The sequence below is a fragment of the Botryllus schlosseri genome, chromosome 12 (assembly GCF_051294905.1).
Source record: "Botryllus schlosseri isolate E-star chromosome 12, Bs_hap1, whole genome shotgun sequence".
NCBI classification, from domain to species: Eukaryota; Metazoa; Chordata; class Ascidiacea; order Stolidobranchia; family Styelidae; genus Botryllus; species Botryllus schlosseri.
The window spans coordinates 22,431,596-22,444,402 of NC_137247.1; the positions used below are offsets into that span (position 1 = coordinate 22,431,596).

Consider the following 12,807-nt stretch of genomic DNA (forward strand, 5'->3'; position numbering starts at 1 on the left):
ATGTAGTTGAACGTGATGAGCTCGTGTAACTTGTACTTTAACTATTGCTTACTGAACTATAATGGGCTAGGTCAGTGGTTCTCAACCTGGGGGGCTGAGCACCTCTCCTGCGCTTCTGTAACCTGCCTGTGTGGAATATTTATATTTACTTCTGCATCAAATTTACAATTTTCCTTTGGTATGTATCGTATTTTCTAGGAGCAGCATTTGGATTTGACCAGTAAAAAAAAGAGCCGCCTGGCACGCCACGAATCAGGGACTCATCAAGCCTGGGTTGCCCTGATGGAAAGAATATGAAAAATGCCCTATGTGCAGGTAGTATGTATTGCAATTGGCACCTTCTTGAAATGCATTTGTTTAAAATACTGGTAAGCATTGCGGTGTTTCGTAAGTAAACTGGTATATCCTGAGATAATGAATTTGATTCTGCTGCATTCGGTTATTTTTATGAATGTTTGCTGGTAAAATTCCACTAAAATGATTAACAATCCAGGAAAGTATGCTACTCGTGCTGGAGTAAAATTGGTGGTAAGGTCACATGCAACTTTCCATTGCAATAATTATTTGTTCTATGAAAGACACCCTTTTGTCACATATAAATGTATCCAGTCTGATATCTGCGTAATACTGAATGCTGGTGACGTCATATTTTGTGATACGATTTTTGATGTACAACGTTCTTTCGAGTTATCTACTAGTTGCTGACGAGTCTCAGCCGAGAATATTCGGGCTCATTTCAATATGCATATACTATTCAATTTTATATTGAAGTTTTGCACCTCGAAGAAGCTGTTCGAATATTGAATAGTTCCCTTGTATTGCAAATTTTTGAAACAAGTATTTTCTTTCCAACAGTCTTGAATTGATCTTCAAATTCATCCAACTGGTGTCGACTCTTCGAAAAGACCCCCTGGTTCTACCGTGACTGTGCTAACAGACAATGTTGATAGTGACGTGAGGAGTCATCTGAACGGATTTTGCGATAATACTTTTGCCTCAAGAACCCATGGAAACATGTGATTATGTAAGTCTACTTATTCATTTAATATATCACCATTGATTATGTAATGTGCTGGTTTTTGCAGTCCCAATTTTCTCAATAACTATCTATATATGCGATATGAGCTGAAGAGAGGCTTGATCCGTGTACATTGAATAGAGGTGTTCTTGAATGTAAAGAGCTGGGGTAACTTGCATTTAAACTACTGCTTACTGAACTATATTTGGAACATCAAATTGAGATCATTTCCCATGTCGTGCTAATTCCAAATAATTTCGTTGATTAAATTTAATCAGGAAGGAAGGATTTTGAAAGATTGAGAACAATTACAATTACTGCAATGAAGGAAAAGTATTCAACACCTTCAATAAGATGTCACAAAGTTTCTTGTACTAAAGACAATCAATGTGTCCTTTGTCTGGTATATTTTCTCGTCTCAATTCAAAGCAGCTATAAAATTCTTAGAATCGAAGTTATATGTAAAGCCTACCATATGTCAATTATTGTAATGGAAATCCAAACCCATAGGAATAACGATTCTACAATATTTATTTTCGGATCTTGTTTGCAATCAATTACATTTTCAGCAAAACGAGGTTGATGAAGTCAACTGTCTTCTTCTCCAAGCCAAATTGAGAGACAAGCTAATATAATCCAAGACCCAGGCGCATGTATTATTGAAACAGGTATCGTAATCTTTCTGTTTTGTGGACCATACAAATTTACATAGACCGTTCGTAGACGTACATAGACGTTCTGCTATAAATTTCATTCTGAGTTACAGTTCTGCATTCTCACTGTTGCCTGTGCGTCTGAATGTCAATGTAAATGTCAAAATGGCCGAATTGAAGAAAACGCAGACCTAATTCAAGATATTTTTATTAGTCGTTATGCGAATTTTAATCCTTCTCAGTGATAGGATTTCACATGTACCCGAGCGCCTTTCCTGCGCTTGTGTAACCTGCATGTGTGAAATATTTATATTTATTTCTGCATAAAATTTAGAATTTTCATTGACATATTCAAAACTTTGGAATTTAATCACATTTTCAAGGAGCGCAACTTGGAGTCGACCAGTAGAAAAGAAGCAAACACCATGGCACGCCACGAATCAGAGATTGACCGATCCTGGATCGCAGCTGATGCCAAGAATATAAAACTGCTTCAGTGAAAATGGAGTATTCAGAAACATTGTTGACGTTTTGAGCTACTATGCATTGGATTGTCATACCCTGAAGGAGTGGTTCTCAAACAGGAGAAAGCATTTGAAGGGGCGTGAAGCTGCTGTCAACTAAAATCTTTTTCGCACATGGCAGCTTCTACTTATTTCTCTGTGTATGGTCAGAATTTAATATTTGAATATTCTCTCATCAACAACTATTACCGTCACTGCCATCCAACTATCAGTCGGGATTTCTAGCGTTCTGGTTGCTTTTTCAATTTCATGATACGACGATAAGGGATGTGTGAAATTGTTTAGCTATCATAACGGTGCCTGTCCAAAAATGTTAAAGAACCAGTGCCTTAATGACTTCCAGATTTCATATTTTGCAGCAGACTGGTAAATAACAACAAAATCTTTTCTGTAAATCTGCAAAATTTGTATGGACTCAAAGAAACGATTTCTTTGTTATTTAAACAAAAGTGATTGGCATTAACCTGATATAAATACTTGTAATGCAAGCCCTAGAATATTTTTGATGCCTGGTTAGCAGGCCCAATTTCATTAAGAGTAAAAAAAACTTTGTTACTTGTTTATACTACTGGTTTATCGTGGTAGTGGTAGTGAAACTGATACATTCATTGTTTGTTTATTTACAATAAAATTAGAAATTTACAAGCCATAATTTGATCAGTTTTAAATAAGTTTTAATGATTTGTGTTGATCATGTTTTCCGTTAACGGACGTAACCAATGAATTTGATTCCATGCCATTGTCACGAAAGTTGAAGATACTAAATGATATTTTGTTATCACTATCCCTAATTCCCTATGCATTCATTTTCATGATTGAGCGAGTTGCATGATATTTGTAGTGAGTTTGCTCTTGATCATTTGTGATGTTCGTGATTTCATGGGCTATTCCGGAAACGGTTTCAACTGCTGATCTTAATTTATGAAACCCTGTCACAGCAGCTATTGAGAATTTCAATGTTTGCACGTATTTAATCACCCAGGTTGGGTATTATAAGCGTCATCTATGTATGAATCAATAAAATCTGATTTTATTTTGAGCCCTGCGTTCCGGTGACTAGTCAACCAGCCACTTTGAGGCTGAACACTTTTTAGGTAAACACTTTAATTTAAACACTTCGCAACACTTCTAGGCGTTCAATTTTTAGATCACGTTTCGTGTTCAATTATCAGGGTTGAGCAACACTTCAAAATTTACAATGTAGTTTAGTAAATGTTTGGGCGATTTCAATATCTTTTGACACAACAGATAGGAGGACACGAAATAGTATCATGTACCGAAGTCATTATACCAACGGGTACGCCCGAAGATGTTTGATTATTATTTTGGGGCCCTACCTTTTCCAACACACCTCACTCGATCAGCTCTATCGGTAAATCTGATTTCGTAAGCAGAGAGAGGATAGAAATTGATAGCAATTATGCAATTCCCGGTAATATTGACCGATTCGATCATGGATCATAGAAATTTGTCGCGCATCGCGGATACTAAAAGACGACTGGCTCGGACGGTGACTAAAAGCGACTCACCCAACATAGGTTCGCAACAGTAACAAGTATAGAAGCATAATCAGTGATCAGCGAGGGTAATTAGGATAATCGTGGAGCGGTACGCTACAAGGGCCCCCCTGGTTGGTAAAAGCTTTAGGATATAATATTGACACTACATCAGTCAACGATATAACTACGAATGAATGACACTACCAGCATGAGACGGCAATGATTACAGATTACGATTCGAATAAGAGTTCAATTCTAAATGTTATGACTAATGAAAGTGGGGGGTATGGTGGTAAAGCTATAAACGACAAATGATTCATTCAGCGATAAAGATGCACTTTACAATGAGACAGGCGAAATAAGACACGATTTATAAAACATACAGGAGATGAAGAAGCCTGTTGCGAAAAAGTACAAGTGATGGCGGAAAAGTGAATGAGTAACACACTAAATATCCATTTTAAATACTGGTGACAACACAAAATCATTCAAGTGACGTGGAGTACGAATAATACGGCCACTGGCCGACACAGAGGTTGTTCGCGAAGTGTCAACTTGCGGTGGCGTCAATTCGTCGAGACGCTCGATGGGAAGTCTGCCAGGTATAAGCCTGTCGGTTGAGGCGTCATACGGACCCTTATTCGTTAGAATTGTGAAACATTTACGAGTGCGTTTTAAAACTTGATGCGGACCAGAATAAACCGGATCGAGTGATCTACGATGACCATCTATCCGCAAGAAAACGTGCGTGCAATTATTCAAATCGTTCGGGACATAAGATTTTTGATTCGAATGAAACTTAGTCGGCATCTCACCCACGGCTGAGAAAAAGCGTTTCAATTCACCAACGTAGTTGAAATCATTAGCGTTTTTACCACTGGAAGAAGGATTGACTAATTGACCGGGTAGTCGAAGGGAAGTGCCATACACAAGCTCTGCTGGTGAATAACCGAGATCTTCCTTGACAGAACATCGCAGCCCTAAAACAATTAAGCCTAAATGATGATACCAATTATGAGGACTTTCTAATGCGCGGAGGGAAGCTTTCAAAGTTCTGTTATAACGTTCGACAAGAGAATTTTGCTCCGGCTTATACGCCAAGGTTGTGATGTGGAAAATACCCAAGAATTGCATATACTGAGTCCATTCAAGCGAGGTAAACTGACTTCCTCGGTCGGTTATGACTTTACGGGGTGAGCCGAAATTCGACACCCAGCCAAAACTAAACGCATCAATAACAGTTTGGGCACGAATGTCCAACATTGGAACACATACAGGCCAGCGAGTATAGCGATCAACACACATCAAAATATACGAGTAGCCGCAACTATTCGGGAGTGACAAAATGTCCACGTTAACCGTATGAAAGCGTTCGGAAGGGACGGGAAGATTATTAATTGCAGTTCGAGTATGCCTATGAATCTTCGATCGTTGACACTGCTGACAATGACGGACGAAATCGTTCACATGACGTTTCATACCAGGCCATACATAACGTTCAGCTATCAATTTAGTGGTCGCGCGTATACCGGGGTGCGAAATATCATGCACACTGTGCATTACAGTCTCTCGAAGCGCTGCAGGAACGTAGAGACGTTCTCTACCAGGTAACGACTTGTCGAAAATGATAGGATCGCTCAACTCTACGAAATGTACTTCCGCGAGATGCAACGAATGGTCACCAGCGTTAGCGAGGAGTTCTTTGAGCTCATCGTCGCCTTTCTGAGCGTCTAGTAATGCTTCCGCTGTGATGGGAACAGTGTTCGGAAAAATTGCGTTCACCTCGAGTCTGGAGAGCGTATCCGCAGCCGTGTTCAGAGTCCCTTTGATGTGTCTAACGTCGTCGGTATATTCCGTGATAAATTCCAACTGTCTTGCTTGACGATCCAGAAGTCTGTCGGTTGGATTCCTTAACGATTTTACAAGGCCGTCATTATCGGTAATCAGTTGAAATTTCCTACCCTTTAGCCGGACATGAAAATGCTTGATTGCTGAATAAGCCGCTAAAAGCTCGCGGTCAAATGCGGAGTACTTGCGCTGTGTCGGGTTCAAGGTTTTCGAGAAGAATGCTAAGGGGGACCAAGAATCATCACATTTCTGTTGCAAAACAGCTCCAATTCCGACTTGACTAGCGTCAACCACGAGTGACAGTTCAGCATCGTGAATCGGGTGGGATAATATGACATTGTCGGACAGTTCGGTCTTGATGCGTTCGAAAGCTGTGTTAGCCCTATCTGTCCATTTTACAAGATCGCGCTTATTCGATGCTGCATTGGCCACGTCATACAGTGGCTTCAAAATCTCGGCACACTTTTTGACAAAACGGTGGTAATAGCAGACTAGTCCAAGGAATGAACGTAGTTGTTTTACATTTTCGGGACGAGGATAGTTAGAGATTACTTCAACCTTAGACGGCAAGGGACTAATTCCTTTTGCATGAACAAGGTGACCTAAAAATTCGATTTCTTCCTTACCGAAACTGCACTTATCAACATTTATGACCAGTCCGAACTTACGAAACCTTGAAAACAATTTTGACAATGTTGCCATGTGCTCTTCTTCAGTAGGAGTCGCAATTAAAATGTCGTCTAAAAACACGAAAATATTCTCCAGTCCTTCGGTTACTTCGGATATAAAACGGCTAAAAGTACTACAAGCGTTGGTCAAGCCGAACATCATCGTCGTTGGTTGGAATAGTCCTTCGGGACAAATAAAAGCAGCCTTCTCTTGATCGTCCGGATGAAGAGGAATTTGATGGTACGCCTTCGCTAAGTCAACTTTGCTAAAAACATTACAGCTCGACAGTTCATTGGTAAAATCACGTAGGAATGGGACAGGACAGCGATCCTTAACCGTCTGATTGTTTAATTTCCTATAGTCGACACAGATTCTAATATCGTCTAACCCCTTCGGTACGACAGTGATGGGAGAGGCGAAAGGCGATTTTGAGCGAATGATTACACCAGACTTCAACATCTCTTGCAATCGATTCTTCACCTTCTGTTTCAAATGGGGCGGCAATGGGCGACATCGAGATCGAGTGGGACATCCGTTAGTAATAATTCGATGTACAGTACCGTGATTAGCTCGTCCTGCTGCATTCCGTGGAATGGTAATGTCGTTGAAGCTCGACAAAAGATCTACATATGGCGTATTGTGATCAGGCGCTATAAAGTTCAAACCGCGAACTACTGGATTACACTTCCAGCCAGGAATGAAACCTCCTGAAACAGTATCAATCAGACAATTGCTCCTCAAATCAACGACGAGAGAAAATCGCTCAATAAAATCAGCCCCCAATATGGCAATGTGTGTATCGGCAATATAGAATCGAAATCCATACTTGTGTCTATCGGAGAGCTCGATCCGTAAATATCTCGTTCCAAACGTCGCAATTTTCGATCCATTTGTAGCGTACAGATTTGGTCCAGGTTTACTTTTTAAAACGTTACTCGAAGTCGGCAAAACAGAAACGGATGCTCCTGTATCGACGAGGAAAATCTGCCCTGAAATCGAATCTCGCACATGCAATAAAGGGTTTTCACGTTCGGAGTTCACTGTTGAAAATTGTTGCGATCCCTCACGAGGCCTCCGTCTAAAAAAGGGCGATTTGAAGAGTAGGAACAGGGTGGGCGGCAATTTCGAGCTCGATCACCGAATTTATCATGATAAAAGCACAACTGATTCGTACCACGCAGATGAGCAAATCGAGTTACCTCACCACGTGTCTCTGAATGGTTCGACAGCGTTCGAAAAGCTGGTCGATCGTCTCTAAATGGTTCAGGACGGGGAGCGGAACTACGATTGAAATCACGTGATCGTTGTCCGTCAGATACAGATACTTGTCGTGTCGAAGGTATCGCTTTCAATTCCATGACCTCTCGAGCTATCGATTGAACAGTTCGTTGCAATTCATCTAATTGATTTGTGGGAGGATAACTGTAATGATTGGGAACCACAGGTGGAGACGCACGAGTGTATATACTATCAGCTCTTAGGGCAAGCTGTTCCACGGTATCGTCTACATGTGACGACAATATCCCAGCAATATGATCTGGCAAATAGTGAAGGAACGTTTCCTTTAAATAACAGTCAGAACCTGGTGTGTTTGATAGAGCCCCCATTGCATTTCGCAATTTTTTCAGAAGTTCCGAGGGTTTTAAATCTCTACAGCGATCACTATAAAGCTCCTTAACACGGTCTCGCAAAGGAATAGCGTACTCACGCATCAGAAGATCACGTAATACTTCGTAGCAGTCGTCGTCTTCTGGGGCAGGTAACTTAAATCGAATCGATTCGAGCTGCTTGCCGTCCAGACATCTCAGAACGTGAAAATACTTCGCCGCAGAGTCGGTAACACCATAACTGGAAAATCCGGCTTCCACCGAAACAAACCACGACTCTGGCGAATGGGACCAGAAATTGACCACCGGTGGCGGCATCCTCGGGACACCAGTGAAATTGGCCGAGCTGGCAATATCTTCCACCGATTGTTGTCGTCGTCGTCGTCGAGAAGACATTTCAAATACAGCAGAGAGTGAGCAAGTGATTCGAGTCGGCTAGTGCACGTTGGGTTCGAGTCGGCTGGCGAATCACGTCGGCTAGGATGGCTAGCGAAATCACGTCAGCTAGGATGGCTAGCGAAATCACGTCGGGGTCACCAAAATATAGCGTGCTCTATCGTGGGCGCGCGTTCTTCTTGGTCCGCGGCTCGATAAGTCAAAGTAGACAAGTCAGCATTGCTCTTTTAATAAAACGACTAAAACATGACGATGCTCATCCGACGGATACTAAAAGACGACTGGCTCGGACGGTGACTAAAAGCGACTCACCCAACATAGGTTCGCAACAGTAACAAGTATAGAAGCATAATCAGTGATCAGCGAGGGTAATTAGGATAATCGTGGAGCGGTACGCTACAATGATAAGTAGCGCAAAAAAGCGCATGGCCAGAGGGGGGTCTGCAGAAGTTAGGTTTATCACCATATGGGGGCCTGGTTGCGCACTGTTGTCCATGGGCCTGCGCAGTGAGTTGGCGTGTTTTCGCAGACTCGTGAAAAATTAGAGGGAACAATGCCCAAGAGTATTCGTAATTAAGATGTATCTTTGCGTTGTAGCATCGATTTGAGGTGGATCGAACGAAGTATTAGATTTCGAGGACGTAGGCTATAATTTCTTTGATTACGATTCGATATATTTTCAGAGCATGATTGCATAATTGCACTAATTTATCGCACTATTGCATAATTTTGTCTTATCGTGGCGGATTCAATGTCCATCTCCGAACGGAAAGCCGCTTTCTTTACTTATCAACACAATTCTTACAAATTAGGCCACGTGTATAATTCACAGTGACATGCGGTGAGGTTCATGGCTGGCGAGGCACAGAACCCCCCCCCCCCGCCCCATAAATCACACACACACACACACACACGTAAAGTGGGTGATAAAGATACAGAAATATAGCAAGAACTTCTAGGAGGTGCAGAACTTCAATATACAATTGAATAGTATAGTCATATTGAAATGAACCAGAATATTTTCGGCTGACACTCGTCAGGGATAATCGTAAGCAACTAGTGAAGAATGGAAGAGATCATCGTCTATTAACAATCGCATCACAAAATATGACGTCATCACCATGAAATTTCGAATACGAGGGCGTTCTATGTACTATTTTAAATGGTACACGAACTCTTTTTGTTGACACAGCTTTGGCTGATGTATTTGGTTAAAGTCGACTCCAAGGCACACAAATGAAACTGTGAACGGCCCCTCCCGACGACACGAAATCTTTCGTCTCGATAATTTTTCCTGCAAGCGGGCTCATTATAATGGCAGAATTTATGGCCTCTGGTTGTTGAGCATCAAGCTTGAGCGGATGAGTCAAGAGTGAGAATTTTACCGAGCTTGATGCGCGTGTCCCAATAAATCTATGGACGTGCTGATCTATCCGTTCCTGTAAACGCGTTGACGTTCTTCTCACGTAGCCACAATCGCAGTGGCACATATATTCGTAAACTACATTGTGGATAATCCCGCTTGTGCGAAAATACTCGGGTTCATTTCAATATAAATATACAATTATAAACACATACATGAACAACAGCAGCATCAAGAGAAGCGGCTAGGCGAGAGCGTTTTCTCTGCACCCTGTTAGCCGTTGCAATTCTACATTATAAAATTCATGTTTAAATTTTTCGTGTAGTGAAATATTCAGTTATTTATTACAGATTGCTCAACGAAAAGGATTAAACGAAAAACATAAAAAATATTTTATTTAAGTTCCTAATTTCGGTTTTATAGTCTCTATTGCCCTTTGTTTGTCCAATCTCGATTTTTACAATATTGAAATGGACACTGTATTAGCAAAACTGAATATGTCACTCACTAACATCAAACTTGGTTGAAGACATCATTCAGACTATAGAAAACCCGGGTTAGATTCACTATATTTATTGGGGATGCCGATTTCGGTGGATTAGGATTTGCAAATATGTAAAACCTACAAGGTTAGCTGATTGAGTTCGCGTCCTGCTTCTTATGGCATTAGCCATTTTCAGACTCGAGCGATCTATAGGCTACTCCTCGCCACTTGTTCCATGTAAGCGGTGTCTTACAAAAACCTACAAGTGTGGGCAGTGCTACAAGTTGGCAGATATGGCATCAAACATAGAATATCGACCTGGTGCAAATGACTATTGCAATCGACAACACTATAAAGGCCACAAACAACGACAACGCAGGCTGTATGTAAGTAGCTATCACACACCACGATTTAGCGGAGCTATGGATGGAAAACCTACATAACAGCTACATCATTAAGGGTATGTATTTGCTCCGCATTTGGTAATGGCCATCCCCAATAATAATAATAATGCAACACTGTCGGTTTCAAAAATCGATAGCGCGTTTCACAATGCTGCGGTTGCCTGATTGTTAGCGAATACTGAGTGAGGCAGATTCGATTCTGCCTCACCTGGCTATTGTTTCTCTGCGCTGCCACTGTCCGTCATAAAGACTAATTTCACATTCCTTGGCAGGGTTGTAACCAAGTCACAAGTGAATCTCACTTTTATAGTTTTGACTCGAGTCAAGTCGAGTCATTTTCAATTCACGACCGAGTCAAGTCCGAGTCAAAGTCAGCTAAAAGAGAGTCTAGTCCGAGTCACGTTATTATGACTCGAGTCGAGTCCAAGTCATTGTGTTGACCGCTCAGTTTCCTGTCAAAATCTTGTTAAACCCAGTTTTATAACTTTGTTTGGTGATATCGAATGGCTCGCATTTATAATATACTAATTTTCTCGCTTTTAGCAGTTTTTGGTCGCATTTCCAAGTACCGCAGTATACCAATAGACGAAATCCCAATAGTGTGGTAACTTTACTATTCTTCGAAATTACAATGAAATATTGGTCTTGGCCGTCTGCCTCTCGAGTCGTGCGCAATGACTCGAGTCCAAGTCGAGTCAACACACATATTGACTCGAGTCGAGTAGAGTCATTTCCGTATTTTGAGAAAATGACTCGAGTCAAGTCGAGTCATCAGAAAATCGTGACTCGAGTCGAGTCATGACTCGAGTCATTACAACCCTGTTCCTTGGCAATTTTGTGGGGGTTCCAGTGCTCTAAGATAGCTACTATTCAAATTTTCAGAATCGGTGCGACGATAGCATTTGAAAGATACCAGTTATTACGAATTCTGATCTGCGTATCATGAATTGCATTGTCGCAAGCGAGGCACAACCTGCACGTACCTCAGCTCTCTTTTCGCGCTGTATTTTTGAAAAATAAATATGAAAATTGGTGATGTTGGATGAGAATATATTCAAATTTAATAATTCCTGGACATCGACGGTAAACATCAATAATCATTGAAGGTTTTCACAATTTTTATTTCTCATCCAGGCGACAGCCTCACTTGACTCTCCTGACCGCAACGTCACCGATTTCGATATTGAGGAGACAGGCCAATAACATTGGTCAACATATATTTATAGGCAGTGGTTTGTGGGTTCTGAAAGTTATTGATTCCGAATATTGCCTTAGCTTATTCAAATTGGTATTAGATCTGGTACACCCCAGTACACCCCCTCCGAGTGGTAGGCTACACCCATTGCCAAATACATGATACATCCTGGGCTGTACGATACAACCGGTTGAAGATCACTGGGCTAGTTTACTTTTAAACAGTGTCGACACTGGCATGAATTTCAATTACGTACATCCTCCATATCTGCCATCAACTTCAATATGATTTGCTTTGTATCAGTACATCGGAATATAACCAATTGAAGGCATGTTGATATAAGACGTTTATTTTTCAAAACGGAAACAGGATTATGTTAGGTAGAAAGAAAAACACTTCAAAATCGTTGCAAATTAATATAGTAATTTTTAAAACATAGTTATCCTATAGTTACTCCAGTCGTTAGTATTCCATGTCCCGGTTACCAAATGATTACATGACAACTGGCACGTTGCATGTCCATACCGTGCACGTCCCGCATCACACGCGTCCAATTCGCATCGACGAAACAATTACAATATTTTAACAATCCAAATGGAGTGTAACTATGGAAAAATAATTTGTCCAGGTCATTACGCCGCCAAATCAAGGAGATTGTACTCCAGGTGGTAATATCGACAAGATAGCGTATAGTGGTGCAGCCTGGTCCCGGATCGGTAGGTCGTGGGTTCAGTCCCCGGCAGGGTCAGACCTGTCCAGTAAAACTGGTGTATGTGGTTTTCCCGCTTGACGTTCAACATTCCAGGGTAGCACGGGCGGGTTTGTGCATGCCTTGGAAAGCCTTACAAGGCTCTATCTGTACCTTCTTTGTCCAACGACATATGCATATCTTCATATCGCGCGCGCGTGTGTGTGTGTATCGTGGGTCGGCGTATATGCCGAAAAAACATCGAGGTCAAACATATATAACGTCCTGTCGTCCTTCTGACTCCGACTCACCGGACGATGGAAATTCAATACTCTCACTCCGAATTGGGACACGATTGTTGTTGATTTCACGATAATGAAATTTCCACCCCATCTCTCACTCCATAACTCCAAATCTGAGATCGAATCAAAAGCTATGCGTGGGCGTCACGTTCCGATT

At 41.4% G+C, this 12,807-nt stretch overlaps 1 protein-coding gene and 2 long non-coding RNA genes across 4 annotated transcripts in view; 2 read left to right on the forward strand and 1 right to left on the reverse strand.

Annotated features, from left to right (window-relative positions):
• Positions 1–12,807, forward strand: part of LOC145452464 (uncharacterized) — a 258,146-nt gene that overhangs the window by 29,658 nt on the left and 215,681 nt on the right. The gene's annotated exons all lie outside the window — the stretch shown is intronic.
• On the forward strand, positions 976–2,441 carry LOC145451851 (uncharacterized). The gene is made up of 3 exons (XR_013919080.1): positions 976–1,024; positions 1,588–1,686; positions 2,055–2,441. It is a non-coding gene; the product is annotated as an uncharacterized LOC145451851 (long non-coding RNA).
• Positions 7,246–8,532, reverse strand: LOC145452459 (uncharacterized). The gene has a single exon (XM_080330641.1). The coding sequence runs from the start codon at positions 8,212–8,214 to the stop codon at positions 7,249–7,251; it is 966 nt and encodes a 321-aa protein (XP_080186767.1). The 5' UTR covers positions 8,215–8,532; the 3' UTR covers positions 7,246–7,248.